The following is a 19990-nucleotide window of genomic DNA, read 5'->3' as shown; positions in this document are numbered from 1 at the left end:
GTTAAAAGCACACCAAAAAACCCTTTGTACCGGATGTGGATTTGGTTTGGTAGCTGCTTTCAGTAGTGCCATGTGACTTCAGGAGCCTTACTGCAGAAACTTTCAACAGGTACTCTGGCATCCACCTCAGGGTGAGCACAGTATAATGTGTGTACCCCAGAAAAAAGAAGCAAAAATGTATTCAAATATGTGAAAGTTCAGCCATGTGATTTATGGGGCAGAGGATGTAGGAAACATACGTGCACTTGAAAATCCTCTTAACTCCTTGTAGAAACACATGGATCTATTGACCTACTTGGTGCTAGATCCCACACTGTTGTGCCAGACTTTGATAGCGTCCCTTTTCGTGGAGGCCAAGATAATGACAGAAATTGTGGCCAAAACTATTTGCTGAGGTAGATGTCAATTGTACTCAACATGAAAGTACCTGGAGACTATCAAAACTCTCCTTCTTGAGGAAGGCTCTGAACTGGTTAGCATAATGCCTCAGAGGCTTCAGGATGGCTAAACGAGATGGAGAGAGCGTGAAGACTGCAAGCAAGGGAAAGATGGGATAAAGAGTTACATTCTTGTTCCACTTTTACTTTTAGGGGATGATTTTTGTGTGTGGCAAAAGTAGACCAGTGAAAAATAAAAGATGGGTACTTATGAAAAGGAAGAGTGACTTTTTGCTAGGGAAAAATAACAGTTGAAACAAATTTGATCATTTTGTGTATCTAAATGAATTGGTTCAGATTGTTTTTTTCTCTGCCAGTGGAAAGGCTATTACTCTTTGTCAACATGGCAAAGAATACATATAAATATTACCTCTTAAGGACATCTATCTCAAACTCAAACAGATAATAACATCTTACACATATGACTACAGACCTTCTTGTTATCATCCTGAGGTGTACAACATGAGCTGAGCTTATAATAGCTTTCTCATTCATTACAGGAAACAGCTACTTAGTCGAGTCTCAACTATATATAAAACATAGCTAAGTCTTTTGCAGGAATGTTGTAAGATAATTGTACATCTTTAATAGAAACAACATTTTCAAAAACATATTTTAGTACAGAAAAGGAGAAATCACACTAATGTGTAAGTAGTGGCTTTATTCCCATAATTATCCATAGAGATTTCACATTTTCCTTTTTTTTTTTTTTTTTTAATTAATGATCAAAATCAACTAGGGCTACAGAGAAACAGATACACCCCATCAGTCTTAAAATTTTTGCTTCTAAAATTAATACCTAGGATTTGAAACCCAAGTAGTGAAGTGAGATTCTGCACAGGTGCCAAGAGCAAACATTTGTTACCCAGGAATTTGGCTTCTTTGTCAGAAACTGATAAAGTCAGAATACATTTACCATTCAGATGGAGTGGGGAAAGGATAAGGAACGCAGTATTTGCCACTTTATTGACCATTGCCAATATCTCAGAGTAAAATTAATGAAAATGCTTGTTTCAGTCTGACATATTTTATTCTTACTTTGCAGTAAACACCAGTGTGGCAATTGAGCAATCAGTTTATATTCCTAGATCAATTACTTACGTTAAGTAGAAGGGGACAAAATCTCTATCACGCTAAGCTTTTAAACTATATACAATATTGGCAGAATATATGCACCTGGGCACCCATGTAAAACATGCAAAGTATCATCATTTACGTACTGTTTTCTTTAATCTGTGAAGATGCTGAGTGTTTGAAGATCATTCCTAAGACTTTTTCCTCAGATTCTTGGAACTCAAGAACTGAAAAATAGTGGAGATGTTTTTCTGCATGGAAAACTTTTTTTCCTAGATGGACACATGGCTTGATCAGAGTGATTTAAATTACTAGTAGAAATCTCACAAGAGAAACAGCTGCTGATGAAACTATTGATTGGGTGGTGGGGTGGTAAAGGTGGAGCACTGATGGATTAGTGAAATTTAGTATTACATTCAGAAAGGTAAATTTTCTGAAGTAGAGAGAAGGTATGTGACTTCCTCATACTGTCAAGAAACTCTAATCATAGAATCATGGAATCACTCAGGTTGGGAAAGAACCTTAAAGATCATCAAGTCCAATCACAACCTAACCAAACTTCCCTAACAACCATCCGCTAAGTCATGTCCCTGAGCACCACATCCAAACGGCTTTTAAACACATCCAGGGATGGTGACTCAACCACCTCCCTGGGGAGCCTATTCCAGTGCTTAACCACCCTTTCTGTAAAGAAGTTTTCCTGATATCCAACCTAAACTTACCCTGGCGCAACTTGAGGCCATTTCCCCTTGTCCTGTCATCTGTCACCAGTGAGAAGAGACCAGCCCCGCTCTCCCTGTAAGCACCTTTCAGGTATTGGAAGAGAGCAATGAGGTCTCCCCTCAGCCTCCTCTTCCCCAGACTAAACAGCCCCAGTTCCTTCAGTCTCATAGGATATATTCTCCAAGCCCTTCACCAGCCTTGTTGCTCTTCTTTGGACCTGCTCCAGCATCTCAGCATCCCTTCTGTGCTGAGGTGCCCAAAACTGAGCACGGTATTCAAGGTGAGGCCTCACCAATGCTGAGTACAGGGGCAGGATGACTTCCCTAGTCCTGCTCACCACACCATTTCTGATACAAACCAGGATGCCATTGGCCTTCTTGGCCACCTGGGCACCCTGCTGGCTCATAGTCAGCCCACTGTCCATCAGTACACCAAGGTCCCTTTCCATCAGGTAGCTTTCCAGCCACTCCTCTCCAAGCCCAAAATGCAGGACCTGACACTTGGCCCTATTGAAACTCATACAGTTAACCTTGGCCCATCAATTCAGTCTATCCAGGTCCCTCTGTAGTGCCCTTCTCCCCTCAGGCAGATCAACACTCCCTCCCAACTCGGTGTCATCTACAAACTTACAGAGGATGCACTCAGTCCCCTCATCAAGATGGTTAATACAGATGTTAAATAGAAGCAGCCCCAGTACTGAGCCCTGGGGGACACCACTCGTGACCAGCTGCCAACTGGATTTAACTCCATTGACCACAACTCTTTGGGCCCGGCCATCCAGCCAGTGTTTCACCCAGCGGAGTGTACGCTCATCCAAACAATGGGCAGCCAGCTTCTCCACAAGGACGCTGTGTAGAACAGTGCCAAAGGCTTTACTGAAGTCCAGGTAGACAGCCTTACCTTCATCCACTAAGCCAGCCACCTTGTCATAGAACAAAATCAGGTTTGTCAGACAGGATCTACCATTCTGACTGGGCCTGATCTCCAGGTTGACCTTTAATTGGTCCATGATGGCTCCCAAGATTATCCGTTCCATTACCTTCCCTGGCAGCAAGGTGAGACTGATAAGTCTGTAGCTACCAGGATCATCTTTCCAGCCCTTTTTGAAGATGGGCATCACATTTGCCAGTCTCCAGTTTGCCAGGACGTCCCTGGTGAGCCAGGACTGCCGAAGGATGGTGGAGAGTGGCTTGGCAACCACATCTGCCAACTCCCTCAGCACCCTAAGGTGCCATCCATCTGGCCCCATGGACTTGGGAGCATCCAGCTTTTGGAGCACTAATGGAGATCTTGGAGCTGAGAAGCCTTTCCTTCTCTGGAAACACAGATGATTTAAAAGTTGTAAATAAAGATTTCAGCATAAGAGAATCCTAATCTACTTTTCATTAAGTTTTCCCATTTCTAAACTGCCTTTTTATTGCACATGACAAATCTAGTCATTTGCCTTGTAGAACATTGACCACTGGTACCATGTAGTAGACCTTTTCCATCACTCTGTGACTTTTCTTGTCCCTTAAACGTGCTCTCTGAGCAGAGTGAAATTTTTTGACTTGACCTGTAAACTAATTGAGAGAAAGCCAAAAGGTGCAACTACACTGCTTCCACATCCACTTTGGCTTTCAGCTTCAGACTAGGCATGCCACTTATTTCTGTGTGTAGTTATATGCAAATATATTTCCAGTATTCTTTGTTGCTGCTGTAGCTGAGGCTCTTTGCAGATAAGCCCATGGCTACTCAGGTCTGCACATAGGTACCCAATCTGCCCTGTTCTCTGCATAGCACCTAGTCTGCCTGGAGAAAGGATGTAAATACCTCTTGTCTGCAGCAAGTAGGAAATGTCCCAAAGCATCTATTTTTACCAAAGTGAAGCCGGGTTGCCATGCTACAGCCGAAACAAAGAGTAATTAGTAATACATTGAAAAGATACAAGAAAAGAAATCATACAAAGGGGAGTCCTTGCTGCTATCTCACTTTCCTGATTCTTATCTTTTACTTCCTATTTCTGGCTTTTTATTCTGGACTTTGCAGCTCTGCTTCCTTTTGGTGTTTCCCTTTGAATCTTAGCTTGTGCTACTGCATTGTGCTTATTGCTTTTAGTAAAGGAAGCCTAGGAAAAGGTTGGATCATTCAGGAATGCACAGGAGCATATTTTTAGTTTAGGGACTGCCTTTTGGAAATCAGCAACAAGGATCACGTGTTAAACCTTTTCCAATGTTTAAGGAGGTATAATGCTTCCTGTTTAACCCAACTTACACGTTCAAAAGACTGGACGACTACAGTATTCAAAGTGCGTAAGTTAGAGTTGAAGAGACTGACATTCTGCCTACAGAATAAAATGAGCTCAGCCTTGGAGTATTGCCCTTATGGTTAGATTGCTCCTGTGTATCAGCCACATCCATGTGCTGTAAAGTGCAAAATGTGCTAAGTGTGTCATTTCATGGTGATCTTCAGATGGGTCGAACTTTTCAAAGGGCGTAAGTACAAACTCTAGGCTCCCAAGCAAATTCAGAAATGGATTCTTTGGAAACAAAGTAGAAAAACTGTACTCTGAAGTACTCATTTGGAACCACAGTTCATACTCACTGATGCTGAAGCAGTGGTTACTTAGTTCTCTGCAAACACCATAGTATATATGGTGATGTAATTATGATGTAAATTGGCACTAATTTATACTGTAAATTTGAAAAATTTTTAGCACGGATATGATCTGATCCAGAAAGTCTTCCACTTTTAAAGTATATTTATTCTGCAAGTTAAATAATGGTGTCAAATTTTCTGCTGTTGATAGCTGGGGAAGCTTCATTAATTCCCATTGCAGCAATTTTCAAGGGAGGGCTTTGCAGGCTCAAGCTGTTCATTGGAAAGAAATGCTTAATGGATTCAACAGGTAAAACAACAAAGGAACATTAAAACCAGAGGGAGCAAGCAGTGGATTTATTTCACCACTTGGTCAGTGGACAGTGTGGAAGATCATTATTTCCTCCATGACGCTCATGTATACGCCAGACCTCTATCTGCTCGTATTGTTTTCTTCCATTACATGTATATTTTGATCCATTGTAATAATTTACTTTGGCTTCTACCTCCAAGCACAGAATAGAATTTCCATTTTATTCCAAATAATATTGGCTTGTTGCTAGGGAAGCGTGCTGATTTCTTTTACAATTTCTTTTCCTCACCACATCTGTGTGTAATTTTTTTCTTTATCTTCTCCCTAGGACATTTTCCCTGTGAGAAACCCAAATGCAAAATGCTGCCCTTTCTTGTTTGGTGTTTCACATGAGGACCGCCTCCTAAATTTATTTACACAAAAGGGTTTTACCATCTTGTGCTTACTATCAGGCATAAATACCTATGTTCAAGCGAGGATGGGTCTGCACACTCCTCTATTATCCATTCATGAACAGGCAGAACTGAATTTAAGAGCAGGTGCAAATTAACTTAGGAGGGTGACTGAAGGGAGAGTTTCCCTGCTCTTCATTGCTCCAGACCTGTAGGGTTTAGTGCGCAGAGGATGTGACCTGCTACTCTGGGCTTACTTTAGCATGCAGAGTGACCCAGGGGACTGGTACAGCAACTGCTCTGCTTTGGCTGAGCTGTGGCTGCGATGGGGTCAGGAACAGCACAGCCATTTCTGACCTATCTGCCCCTTACACTTTTGCTCCTCCTCAGTCTCAGCTACAACCTCCTTTCTGTGCTTGTGGCATTCCCAGAGGATAGATGCATGGGATTTTAAAGATAAGGTCATCTGCTTCTACTCATTGCTGTCACTTCATGGCTACCAATAAAACAGTCAGTTTATGTGGAATACCATCTTTAGTGTTTCAATTTTTATACTTTAATCTCACTGCTTGTGGTCCTGCCTTACATGTGAAAAGTTATGAGCTAGTGCATGCATGCCTCTGCCTGCTGGCTACAGTGTTTATCAGTAATGCATTTTGTGCAGTTATATACTTTTAAGATGGATGCAGTTATTGCAAATATTTACCCTAGTGAAGACCCTTTCTGATGTGTTAAATCTCTCACTCTCCCCTCCCTCTCATCCCCTCCTCTCTTCCCCTCCCCCCCCCCATTTCTTCCTCTCCTCTCCTCTCCTCTCCTCTCCTCTCCTCTCCTCTCCTCTCCTCTCCTCTCCTCTCCTCTCCTCTCCTCTCCTCTCCTCTCCTCTCCTCTCCTCTCCTCTCCTCTCCTCTCCTCTCCTCTCCTCTCCTCTCCTCTCCTCTCCTCTCCTCTCCTCTCCTCTCCTCTCCTCTCCTCTCCTCTCCTCTCCTCTCCTCTCCTCTCCTCTCCTCTCCTCTCCTCTCCTCCACTATCCCATCCCATCCCATCCCGTCCCATGCCATCCTGGCTTTTATAACCATGTGCACCAGAAGAAAATCCTCTCAAATACAACATAAAATATGTTTTTTGTTTCTTCTTCCTCTCCATGAGAAAGCAGAGCTAAACATTTTGTTTTGGACCTGTCAATGCACACTTGCATTTGTGAAGAGAAGACTTTCCTGACTGCCTGTATTTCCAGCATATTTCCAGACCTCTCTTCTATTTGGCAAACTCCTGGCAGCATCCCCAGCCCATGCGAGATGCAGGATTCCCAAATGGTGCGCTGGTCACATACAAGTTTATGTTGACTCCCTTCCCACTAACTTCAGTGGCAGCAACTTTTGCTGCTCTCAGATTTATTTATGATTAGGCTTATTCCATTTTTCCTTTCCTGCACATCTTTTTTACTCTGGAGCAGAGATTTCCATCTCTCTGGTGGCTCATCTGTCTCACTGAACTCCTAGCTTGTTTGCTGTTTCTTGTCAAGGCTTTGGCACCATGAATAGAGTCTAAGAGGGATGGGGAGAAAACTGAGGCTTAGTTTCTATTTATTTACAGTGGTTTCACTCAGAAATATCACCAGGGGGTCCCACAGATCTCAGTCACTGGAGGTGGCATAGGGAGAGAGGGATCTGTCTGTCTGATCTGTGTCAGGGCTGGCAGAGGATGGAGGTTCCCTCTTGATCTGTGAGGTTAGGGGCATCTCATTTTCCACAGTTCCCTGCAGAATAGCCTACAAAATGCTGTTTTCATTCCGGCCTTATTCTAGCAATACCCTCCGAGTAGGATGTTTAGTTCAACTCCACTTAAATACCAATTAGAAAGTACTATTTCAAGCAGGCGGGAAAAACATCACTGAAATATCTGAGCTCGGATCCTAACTGCCATGATCTCATTTTGCACTTTACAGCAACTGTCCACCTCCCCTCAAAGGCAGAGTGCAGATTTTTCTGTCCAAAATCAGCGTGGCCGTCAGACAGTCACCACACTCCCTGGCTCTCTGCGTGCACGGGGCAGAGCGGTGCTGCCAGCAGCCGCCGGCCCGAAGGAAGGTATGCATCCTTCTTGTTTCTTTTCTTTCTTTTCTTTTCTTTTTTTTTTCAGTTGTGTGGGGTTTTTTTTTGTTTTTTGTTTTGTTTTTTTTTTTTTTCCTTTTGGCAGTCGTCCTTGAGCATTTGAGACGGATGTGAGAGTTTTCAGTCCTCATGCAAAACAACCAACTAAACATAACAGATTACATCAGCTCAGGCTTTTCAATTCCTGGATGGCAGTAGAGTGCTAATCCAACCTTCATCCTGGATTTCATAAACTGAAACAAGGGAGGCTGGCAGGAGCAGCGCTGCCGGATTGAGGAAGCTGACGACGGTGCAGCATGTGGGCAACACGCTGTATAAAGCTCATAAACTTGTAGGCTGATGTGTGCAGCTACTGCTTTGGATTCTGTACCGCTGCTTCTCTCCGCACCAGGCGCTGGGCTGAACACTGCAACCTGCTCCCTGGGACCGAGCGTTGACCCCTGCGAGACATGAAGGGCTTCCTGTTGCTCACACTCCTCCTAATGCCTGCACACGCTGGAGCCGCTTGGAGTGCGAAATACGCGGTCGATTGCCCTGAGCCCTGTGACAGTAATGCGTGCAAAAGCACCTTGCGCTGTAAGCGGACGGTGCTGGACGACTGCGGCTGCTGCCGGGTGTGTGCGGCAGTGCTGGGCGAGACGTGCTATCGCACCGTCTCGGGTATGGATGGTGTCAAGTGCGGCCCGGGGCTGAAGTGCCAGTTTTACACTGAGGAGGATGACTTTGGTGATGAATTTGGTATCTGCAAAGGTAACGACCTTCACATTGCATGCACCCACTGCGGTGATTTGACAGCAGCTTACGTGTAGCCTCCTGCTTGGAAGGTCTAAAAGGAGATTTTTCCAGCTCAGCTCTTAGCCAAGGGGAAAGTGGGAAATACCTGCCTTTATCAAAAGGTGTTACTTGTAGGAGGGGCCAGGCTTACTGATGGGAAAGCGTTGTTTGGGATCAGGGACATCTGTGAGGAAGCACAGATGGGTTGTGTGCAGAGATGGTAAGATTTGTGGTTGAGACTTTGGAGACTCAGGAGCTGTCCTGACCCCTCTGCTGAGCTGCACGGTGGCTTTGTGTAGCATGCAAAGACCTTAATTCTGCGTGTCCAGCCTTGCTGGACAACACCTGTGGGGTGCTCAGCTGCTCTGGGGACATGATCAGGGCAGGTAGAGCCCTGTGGCAAGAGATGGGGAGCGGGAGGGTGCAGGCTGCTTCTGCCTGCAGCTGCTGCCAGGTGGGCTGCGCCTCTCCTCAGCTCTGCATGTTCCAGCTAAGAGCATCATTGCTTCATGCAAAAAGGAGAATCTTCTAAAGGAGAGAAGGAATTAGGTTGCTGAGAGGTTGGGGAAAGCTTTTAAAATAAATCACTAACAATAATGCTTTACAAAGCATGAAAGCAGTGAGTTTTCCTGCATTTGTGTGCCACTTCAGTGAGTAGATACAGATATGCCTCTGAATAACTTCCTTAAACACAGAGGCGTCTTGGCAGTTAAATGTTAGGAGTATTAATAGTCATAGTGAAAGGCATGACTGGGGATCAGGCACTGCAAAAATCATTCAGGCTGACTTACACAGAGCGTGCATTTATTTACACTGGGATGCGAAAGTGAATTCATGTGCATGTTTGAGGGTGAAATTCAAATCCCTCATTTTGTTTCTAAAGAATGGAATTTACACATACGGATCATGTCTTTGGTGCACCCAACAAAATTAATTTCATGAGATAGCTGACTGATCTTCATTTTACTAAAAGCATTGTGGTGCATGGTACCATCTCTAATCATTTTAACAGTTATTTGAACTATTATTTGCTTTTCACTATCCTCGAATGTCTTTCAATGGCACACATAAAATTGGAAAAAAATGCTGAGGGAGATGAGATCTCAATCTTTGAAGCTGAATTTTGGAAGCGCTGTTGAAAATACAAAGTAAAACCTTTTTTTTTTTTTTTTTTTCCCCAACAAACCAAAGAAAATACTCTCAATGAATGCATAACTGGAGCTGAAGTTGTAAATCAGTATTTAAGACTTGTACTGCCCATAGGTAGATTTGCACTTAACATTTACAGGGCTCATTTCTAATTTCTTTTTTTCATCTCTGCTCAGAGACAGCACAGTCTCCTTCTGTACTTATGTGACTGCCATCAGGCAAAGTGTAGGGGCAAGTATTGTTAACTTAGGTATCCATTTATAGCTATTTTAGCAGATTACATACTAATTTCAATAACTTTTGTGTTTGCAGTAATTCTTGGAGTCAGGGAGGCTGGATTCTCTCTAATATCGTGTCACCAATTTATTTTTAGGTAGTGGGCAAAAAACCTGAACTCCCTGTTCTCCAATGTCTGAATTCTGGGATGGGTTGAACATGCACAGTGTGTTCCAGAGCTGCTTGCTCAGTATTAATTCATGTTCTTTGTGGTTCTTATCTAAAAAATGTTGTAAGGGTTTCCATATTATTATCAGCATCAATGTCATTACTGCTCAAAACAGTGTATGAATACTGGTGCTCTGCACTTTTATTAGTAAGATACATTTCTGTCACAGTGAGAATCTACTCTTGCTTCCCTTAAATCACTGCAAGCTATCTGGTAACTTATGTAGGAGCAGGTCCCTGCCAAACATAACTTGCAAACTACAACATTGACTAAAATCTCCCATTTTTGTCAGACCTTAAGAGCATCGTTGATGCCAGGGTTATTGCATACTCCTTTGGATTCGGGCTTATTTCCATTCCCTTGTACCCAGCTTTTTGTCCCAGCTTTCTGAGCTGAGTAACTGAGCACTCACAGCGTACAGATTAAGGCTTCATGGGATGTGTGCTGTAAGCCTTCCTCGTCCTTCAGGGAGGACTGTACACATGCAACCTGTTTAATTGTGACAAGGTTTGGGTTTTGTTTTATGTGGACAAACAGCAAATCAAAGGCTGTATGTCAAAGCAGGTATATGAACACTTGGTGAGGTCCTCTAAGCTGCAATCATTCACTGTGAAATGCTCGGCAGAGAATGCTCAGCAGGGAACTGGTTGGATTTCCAGTTCTTTTCCTTAATGGACAAGTGCCCAATAGGTACACAGAGAACTGTAAAAAGTTGGCTTCATTTTGGGACATTATCCTGATTTTTCAGATACACTGGGCTGTATAGAAATACTAGATATTTGCATTGCTTCAAGAGAAGACTGGACAGAGAAGGATAAACCTGTTGTGCAATGATAAATGTACAGAAACCAGGTCTGAATTGGAAGGTCCTGGTGCTCAAAATGGGGGAAAACAGAAGAACATGACAGGGAGGTATTATAAGTGCTTACTGTGGCCGGTTGCCTTTCTGGGGAGTTTTGTGGGAGCCTGGGCTACCTGTGTCCTTGGTCCAATACAGGATTAATCTGCTCCAAGGACTAGAATGGGAAACATTCTGGGACTCATCATTTAGGGTGGATCCTGGGTTGGAAAGGATAGTCTGAACATATAGACCTTTCTTCTGACACACTCCACATGTCCCTTGGGTTGATCTCTTGTTGGGGCATTCAGAGAGGGCATGTTCGTGCTAGAGTTTTTGTGCTGTTACCTCTAAACCTCTGGTCCTGCAAAGATACAAACAGCAACACAGAGGATGATGAGGGCTGTGACGCCAGCTCTCACAACTCTGGGAAAGTATGCATTGTAGCAAAGTCACATCATGCAATCCCCTATCATGCAATCTGTGTCCATCCTGGGATGGGGCAAATCCTCTACACCTGATTGCTATTTGTCATATGCAGGCAGACCTTCGGTCTCTGGGAGCTCTTTGCATGTGTGTTGGGATGTTCCCAGGAGTGCTCCCCATGTCTGGGGATGCGAGGATGCACTGCCACCCTGGAGAGCTCCCTGGGGTTGTGTGGGGCACCTGCTGGGCCATGGCCTTCTGCACCCCAGCACAGGCAGCACGGAGTCTGCGAATCCTCCAGACCAGGCGATCTTGTGCCCAAACAGAGAGCTCAGAAGCTTTCTGAAGTGCTCTTCTTTTCTAAATGCAGTGTTAAGTCTATAACAACAGCCTTGATGACTGAATATTCATGTATTCATATTGCCTCCTATTTGCATTTTAAGACTACTGGAGTTTCATTGAAGAGTAGCACATTGTAAACAAGCTACAGGAAAGGGAATGATGTATATAATGTGTATAATGTGCGGAAAGGAAAATCTGTGATTGTTAAAACATGAAAATACTCGTATCAAATAGTCAGCATCCCGAAATGCCTTCATTAAGGTTTAGCTGGCTGCCACTAAAAGGTTTTCCACTCCTAAGGACGTAGCCAGGCCAGATATTGCGGGCACTGGTGGCTGACCTCGATCACTGAGGAATACTTTGATATATTGCTTTTTTTTCAGAGTGTCCTTACGGTACCTACGGCATGGAGTGCAGGAAAACTTGCAACTGTCCGTCTGGCATCTGTGACAGAGTCACTGGGAAGTGTTTGAAGTTCCCATTTTTTCAACTGTCTGCTTCAAAACCTCCGAATCGACGAAAAATAATTTCTCACACAGGTAAGACCTGCTGGGACTGCTGATTTTAGCAGAAATCTCCTTATACATGAACTACTGGCATGCTGTGTGTGCTCTGCGTGAGCGGTTGTACTTCAGTGGAGCTGTGCAAAGAGCTAACAGCACAAGGCTTCCCCTGATTGACAGCTCCCTTAGCATAAGGCAAGGAATTAGGTGAGCAGTAACACATGGTAAAAACATTCAGGAATCCTAACATGCGAGAAATTCTTTGCAGCTGTTGAGTGCACGAAGCGTGCAGTGTCACCTGTGCAATGGGAGGCTTTGCGAGGACTTGCATCAGCCAGCTCAGATGAAGTCCAAACAGGATTTTGTTATATTACATTGCCACTGTCAGCTAATATATGGTAAAAATAACATCTTTTTTTCCCTTGAAGACAGAGCATTCTACATTTTCAGATGTCAGTGATCTGTTTAACGAAATTCTTGAGTTTAGTTATTAATCACAATACTTCTGGAATAAGTTCTGACGTTTAGGATTGTGCCTGAAACTCGCAGCAGATCTTTACAGACTTTAAAAAAAACCAACAAAACAAGACCAAAAAAAAAAAGAAAAAAAAAAAAGGAACATATGGAAAATTGGAATATTGGAGGAAGGAGAAAATGAACACTGAATTTTTTAAAGCTGGGATTAACATTTCTTGCCATTTTGTTTATTTTCTTGATGATACTGAGGTATACCCAACCTAACAATACTTGCCTTAAATACAAGTACCGGTCAAAATGAATACAAATGTGAAGATTTTAACTAAATAGCAGAGATTTAATTCTAGACCTACTGGACGCTTCTCTGGGATTTCACCCCAAATGCTTGGAATGTTATATCTCCTTAAACGGCAGTTTTCTTGCCTAGTTTTGATTTTTCTCTTGCTGTTTTTAGCTATCTAGAGCTTTTAGCATTGATACCTGTCATGTTTCTTCCACTCTCTGTTTAGAAAATCTTAGACAGAAACAAACTGATTGACCTTACACTTGTGCTATATTTAACGGAATTCTTCAAAACACTTTGCAAGATGGATCGGTCCTGATCCTTTCTGATTTTCCTTTGTGATTTTGTTCTTTCACCTTTTCAAGTTTTTTTAAAATTATTATTAATATTTATTTTTAAATGACAAAGGGGGCTAAAATATCATTAAGAAAATATTCCTTGCTTTTTACTTTACTTAGTTTATTTTTCAGATGTATTCCAGATACTATGCTTACACTATATTCCAGACCTTCCTTTTCCATTGATGCCTCCAGACCGTTCCCTTCACTTTTGTCCCAGATCTTCTGCACCCTCAGTGCATACTGTTTTATCCCAGCAAGGATGAAATTCTTACCTCATGGAAACAAGTGAGACTTTTTTACCCATGCAAATGTTAGGCTGACTTATATCCCTCAAAAGTGGGATGGATGTAGACCAGGTGCTCTGTGCACAGTGCCTCATGGGATGATCACACAAGGTTTCATTTAGCACTGGTATTCAGAGGTGGCTATATAATTCAGAGCAGATCCTCGGCTAATTAAAACAGCTGTGCATGCTTCTGTATTTTAATTGGGTATTTCTGGCCCATGTATTCCATGAAGGGATTATGCCTACATTTACCCTGAGGACTTTAAGGCTTCCAGAGCGTGTTTCTGTGTATTACAGTGTGGTTGCCTTTGCCATCAAACAGTAGGGCAGTGGCTGCCACGCATTGCCCTGGGCCAGCAATCTCTGCCAAGCAACCTCAGCTGCAGCTCAGAAATCAGCATGAGCCAGGAACCACTTCCAGTAGACAAACTGGATATATTTTACCTTTTTTTTTTTTTTTTTTTTTTTTTGTAAGAGATCCTAATGGCATGCGTTGGGCTGTTGCATGCCAGCTGGCCTCTGTCTGAGCATAGCTGCAGCTCCAGCCCTTTGAGGACATGCGGCTGCGTTCCATGTCATATTTGAGCATTACAGTGAGAGCTGGAAACCAAACTCATATCACCTGCTTTTTGCTTAGACTATTAGGAGAGACATCTGTCTTATTCCACAATTTGGCAGAAACTCTGTGACCAGATAACTGGCGGCATTCAGGTGAATTCCTGCAAAAATATTGTCAGATGAGGCTTTTCTGAAATGTTCCTAAAACCAGAGGCATTGCTGTAGGAAACTATTCTAATCATCTCACTCCCATGAAATCTACTTTCTTATTATGTTTTCAGATAACGACATGGCATCGGGGGATGGCAACTCTGTAAAAGAGGAATTTGTTAAGGAGAAAGCAATTCGCACCCCAGTGATGAAGTGGCTAAATCCTCGCTGATATTTACTTGTGCTAATAAGACTTTCAAAAGAACACATTTCTCACAGATTATTGAATATGCAACAACACACTTTAAGAACAAAGTAAATCTATAGCATATGAAAATGTAACCTCTGCAGGCCAATTGTGATTCTGTTTTTCATGAGAAAAATGTTTACTTAAAAATAGACTGTACAGTGTATATGATTTTTGATATTTGTTTTGATAAGTATTTGAAGAAAGAAACATTGGGGATCTCTGAATGTATAGTAATATTGAAAAAAGAGCACAATTCATTTAAATAATATCAAAAGCCCATTTTTGCAGCCTCAGTCCAGGAAAGCTCTCACTGAATTCTGTTGACGGTTTGGGTGAATGAAACCATGGGTGTGGAGCCAAGGCAATAAAAATGGATGTCAACAAATCCCAGGATAGAAAGCAATGCCCCTGAGTCACACCAACAGAACAACAACAGCGTAGGAGCTCGGTGGTATGAATTAAATAAACCAGTGTTAGTCACTGGTCGTTTTCTGCTTTTTGGAAGTCTGGTGACAATTGCTTGGAGATAAATACACCTTTCTTCAGGGAGAAAACACATTTAAATCTACATATCATGAAAAACTTAGCTGAAACACTGCAGACATATACCATATTAAGGTGGGCTTCTGAAATTAAATTCTGCAGAAAGAAAAGCATACTCGGTAAATTATACTGGTATACAGAGAAAGATCAGAAAAGAGGGAAGTTGCTTGGCATTATTTAAATGTGTATGCTTTTGTAAAGCAGCTGTTTTGGTGCCTTTAGAGCAATGCCCCATTTACTGGGGGAAATCAAGTCCAAGGTAAGAGGCTAGCAAATGGACCTTCATCCTCTGCATTCTTATCGTGGGCTGCTGCTCAGCTGTCAGCTCATGGACAGCTGGAGCTCATGACTGGAGCTCATCTAATCAGATGTAGGGAAAACTTGGACTCTCAGTTAAGAGACAGGGCAGCCACAGCTCACAGAGTTCCAGGTGGCCCTGCTGGAGCAGGGGTTGGTCCAGGTGACCTCCAAAGGTCTCTTCCAACCTCAGCCATTCTGGGATTCTGTGATGCTTTGGTGTCCAGCTCTTCGTTTCTTACAGGCATGAGCGAGCACCCCCATTTTAGTCAGTATAATTTATATACTTCAGTGTTTTGGGAACTGGCAGCATCCATCCTTCAATCCAAACTGGATTATGTATATGTAACACAAAACGCCACATGGAGATAGGTTTTCTGGAAATGACTGGATCTTCAGATAAAGAAGTGAATGTAGCGTAACAGAATGAGCCTGTGCTGCATGAGTTCAAAACTGTCTCATAAGACAGCAAACTATCATTGGAAATGCACTTTGAATTGAATCACATATTCACTTTGAAAGCAATGTGAGCTTTGACAGTGACTTCAGTGAAATAAGGAGCACAGAGTACAACTGCCACAGTTTTGTGCAGGATCTGAAAATTTACCTTATAAATATGACCAAGAGAAACTCTGAAGGCTTTAAGAAGTCCAGACCTTGATGCAAAGCCAGCCTCAGTGAAAGCAGATTGCTTACCTGAGAGGGAAGTGCTGAGTCATACTGTGTCAGAGCAAAAGGACAGTGTCCACCATGGACTTCAAACATCAATATGGCAGCATGGGTCCGTGATAATCCAGGGAGTATAAATCTCAAACTAGCAGATACCACATTTTAACCTGTACTGAATGTCTAGGACTGAGAGGGAGAAATCCTGTTGGGATATTTATAGGAAAACATACTGATACTCACCTATTGATATCGAAAGCAATCCTCTGACAGTTTCAGTGAGAGCAGAATCCAATCCACGCTCTTTCAGCAGACTGAATTGCATTATTTAAAGAATGTAGTAAATATTTGCATACATTATTGTTGTTTTAAAAGTGTCATAAATGATGTTCTTGAATGTAAATCAAATAAGCTGGTTGATTTTAAAAAGTATGTGTTACTATTGTTCAATAAAAAACATCTGAAATCATCACTGTTGTGTTTATTCATTAACAATAATACTGCTGGTTACTGCATAGACTCTAGGCATGCAGACTAGGCACAGTTTTCTTCCCAAATCCATAGAAATGGATTGTCTCCATCTACTTGATGAATTTGTTAGGGACTTTTCTTTGCTGAAACCAACAGCTAAGGGAATGGCTTTTGTCCAGAGTGACCTTGTGACCAAGTGGCTTGTGTCCTTGCCTTCCCACCATCTTCACCTTCACAACCAGGTGGCTGGGCCCAGGTTGCCTGCTGGGGGAAGTCCCTCCCTGCCTTATCCCTGAGCACAGAACAGAACACGTCTGGGAGACCTCTCAATGGCCAGGAATTTGATTTGCCAAATGGTTATAGTCTGTGGATTCATAAGTGGCAAATAAAAGATAAATGGAGAAGAAGGAGTGGGACATCTGCAAACTTTTTTGGTATGTTTTCTCCTGTTTTCCATCCAATTTACCAAATGGTTTTGCATTTCCTCAGCCACCCTGGTGATAGATTGCTCCACACAGAATAGGTTCCAACATGAAATTATGATGGAAGAAAAGTCATTCATCATTCTTTCAAACTTCTATCTATTGCTACTAGTGGCAATTACACTGGTAAAGGAAATAATGCAAATGATGAAAGGATTATTATGGGAACAAAGGCTCTTAATCCTTCTCTGTAATTTGCAACCTCTCCTCTCACACCTGTTCTTACTTCACATTGCACACTCTAGGTCTCTTCCCAGATATTTGCAGGTGTGGAATTTCACACGAATGTTTCATTCTTTTTCAGATGACCTTTCCTTCCATTGCAATCCTGAATTTAGATACAGATGTTCTTCTCTCTTGGGGTGAAATGCATAATATGGTCACACAATGTTTCTGGGTCGTATAGGTTATAGATTTGGTTTTATTATTTCCAGTAAGAGTAAGTTTGGAAAATAGGTCTCATTCCAAGTAATTTTCCCAACATATTTTCCCAACTATCAAAGAGTAAACTGGAAACATAAGCAGTACGTCTTACTTATTTGATGTGCAGGTCCAGCGATAAGGACTACGTTGCAACACAGTGTAATAGCTTCTATTATATTGCATTATAGGATGTTGCAGACGCTATTACAGTACAAACAATATATCATCATATGCTTTAGTATGACATTTGAAATACACAGAAGAGTATAAACGTCTCAGATATATTCAGATATATCCCATCCACCATTCAAATAATACAAAAAATATATTTCCAGTGTAGACTAACTTTTAATGACAAGCAGTTGTATCAGTACATTAACTGCACAAAACATCTTCAGTGTACTCTCCTGTTGTTTCCTTGTATGCATACATTCACACAAGTGTTGTGACACATAGAATCATAGAATCACAAGGTTGGAAAGGACCTACAAGATCATCTAGTCCAACCGTCTTCCCATTACCATTGCTACCACAAGCCACTAAACCATACCTCGTAGCTCCTCATCCAGACACCTCTTGAACACTGCCAGGGACAGCGACTCCACCACCTCCCTGGGCAGGCCATTCCAGTGCCTGACCACTCTCTGAGAGAAAAAGTTTTTCCTTATGTCTAATCTAAACCTCCTCTGGTACAACTTGTGGCCATTCCCTTGAGTGTGAGGAGTAGATATATCACTGTCTAATCACCAGAGTGTAATTAACAGTACAAATTTGCCTCTGTGATCTGCTGAGACATATGTATTAAACACACTGAAGAATATGTTTTAAATGAAAATATATTTATTGTCATCTTTGTATTAGCTTGATATTTAACTGGACTGTCAAATCACAGCAGCGTTTTGAAGGTATTTCCTGACACCTGCAGAGTTGGTAAATATTTCCTGTTTTTGTTGTGTCTATTGAAAATAGGAATTTTACAAGTTGGAGCTGATAACTTGACAGGCACCATGATCCCCATTGGACAAGTCTTAATGTGGTTTCCTTTGGGGTTTGTGGCTGTCCCGGACTACCCTCAGGCTGACAAAATGGCATGTTCTGTCTTTCTTGCTCTCCCAGAATAGGCGCTAGCACCATTCAAACAGAGCCATTTTTGTATCTATGTTCTGGGCAACCAATGATGATGCAAAATCTAGATGCATGGTTTAGTTTTTGCAGAATGAACAAGCAAAACAATTACATAAGCATTAATAAAGCAAGAACTCTGAAAGCTGAAACATTGCTTCCTCTCTCTTAAGCAGCACTTTGTGCACTTGTGGGGCAGGCAAGATGCTCTGTGTAAACAAACAAACCTGTGTTTGGATGAGGAACAAGACAGAGATTTCCTTAGTACGCTGTGCTCCTGATCCTCCCTGATCCTCTCCCTGAGCAGCCGCAACTCCCACTTGTGTGCTGGATCCTTTCTTACTTTTAAAACCATCACATAAATACTCACCTGAAAATAAGAGCAACAGTTAATTATGTACTGTCTGATCTTTGCTGTCCTAAGGAGTTTGAGTTGAGTTTTTCTTGAATCAACACAATTTGTGTAGTCCTCCCGCCATCTGCAAGCACCAGCTCACAAAAGCATTATTTGATAAATTAGGACAACTGAAATCATATGAACATTACTTGAAAAAATCTTTCCTCCTCACCAGAGAAACATCTATTTTTGAAGAACAAATAATAGATTGGAATGCCATTGAAATCCAAACACAATATTAGTATGTTCCTGAAAAAAAAAGGTACAATGCTGAGGGAGAATGGACAAGAGCCCTTGCAGCTGTGTCACACTTTCCTGTTTGTTATTTTTAGTTTTCTGTTCCCGCTTTTTATTTTGGGCTCTGCTTTGCTTCCTATGCAGCTTCCCTTTAACTCCTGTACAGCTCCTTCTTACATACTTCAGGCATTTGGCCTTTTTTTTTTTTCCTTCTTTTTTTTTTTTTTTTTCAAAGGAAACCCAAACAGTGCTGTCCAGTTTCAGGAACTTATGTTTCTATCAGCAATGGTTGAGTTCTTGGTTTTCTGAAGGCATTTAGGAAATTTACATTGCTACTTTTCAGCTTTGAACATTATAAGTCTTTGTAAGCATAAGAAAATAGCAGCAAACAAAGAGAATGCAAGTTTGCTCCTTAGTATGTCCTGGTCCTCTTTTCACCTGAGAAACAACTACTCCAGACCAACACCACAGTTCCAGGATGGCATTTAATAAAGAAAGGAATAAAAACAGACTCTGGTTTTAAAACAGTGTACTATAAAGAAGCTTCTTTTCCTATCCTTATTTATACCTCGAGTTATTCGCAGTCTTATACTCATCTGAAAAGTTGTATCTGTCAGGCAAAATCCATGGTAACTGGAGAAACATCTCTCCCATTTTTAAGAAAGGGAAAAAAGGAGACTTCATTGTGGCCTTCCGGTACTTGAAGGGAGTTCACAAGCAGGAGGGAGACCAACTTTTTTTTTTTACACAGTCTGATAATGACAGGACCAAGAGGAAAGTCTTTACTAAAGAAGAGGAAATTTAGGTTAGATATTAGGAAGAAATTTTTCACTCAGAGGGCTGTGAAGCACTGGTACAGGCTGCTCAGAGAAGCTGTGGACGTTCCGTCCCTAGAAGTGC

The 19990-nt window shown here is 42.0% G+C and overlaps 1 protein-coding gene across 1 annotated transcript; it reads left to right on the top strand.

Annotated features, from left to right (window-relative positions):
- Positions 1 to 7851: 7851 nt before the first annotated feature.
- Positions 7852 to 16427, top strand: ESM1 (endothelial cell specific molecule 1). The gene is made up of 3 exons (XM_428357.8): positions 7852 to 8380; positions 11988 to 12143; positions 14334 to 16427. Exons 1-3 carry the CDS (start codon positions 8080 to 8082, stop codon positions 14432 to 14434), a joined length of 558 nt encoding a protein of 185 aa, XP_428357.3. The 5' UTR covers positions 7852 to 8079; the 3' UTR covers positions 14435 to 16427.
- The last annotated feature ends 3563 nt before the right edge of the window (positions 16428 to 19990 follow it).

Source organism: Gallus gallus, chromosome Z, assembly GCF_016699485.2.
Source record: "Gallus gallus isolate bGalGal1 chromosome Z, bGalGal1.mat.broiler.GRCg7b, whole genome shotgun sequence".
Lineage (NCBI taxonomy): Eukaryota > Metazoa > Chordata > Aves > Galliformes > Phasianidae > Gallus > Gallus gallus.
This window is presented reverse-complemented; position numbering and strand designations above follow the sequence as displayed.

Coding starts and splice junctions, on each gene's coding strand:
- ESM1 (XM_428357.8), top strand. CDS start 8,080: ATGAAGGGCTTCCTGTTGCTCACACTCCTCCTAATGCCTGCACACGCT. Junction 8,381..11,987: donor TGAATTTGGTATCTGCAAAG/GTAACGACCTTC, acceptor CTTTTTTTTCAG/AGTGTCCTTACGGTACCTAC. Junction 12,144..14,333: donor AAAAATAATTTCTCACACAG/GTAAGACCTGCT, acceptor TTATGTTTTCAG/ATAACGACATGGCATCGGGG.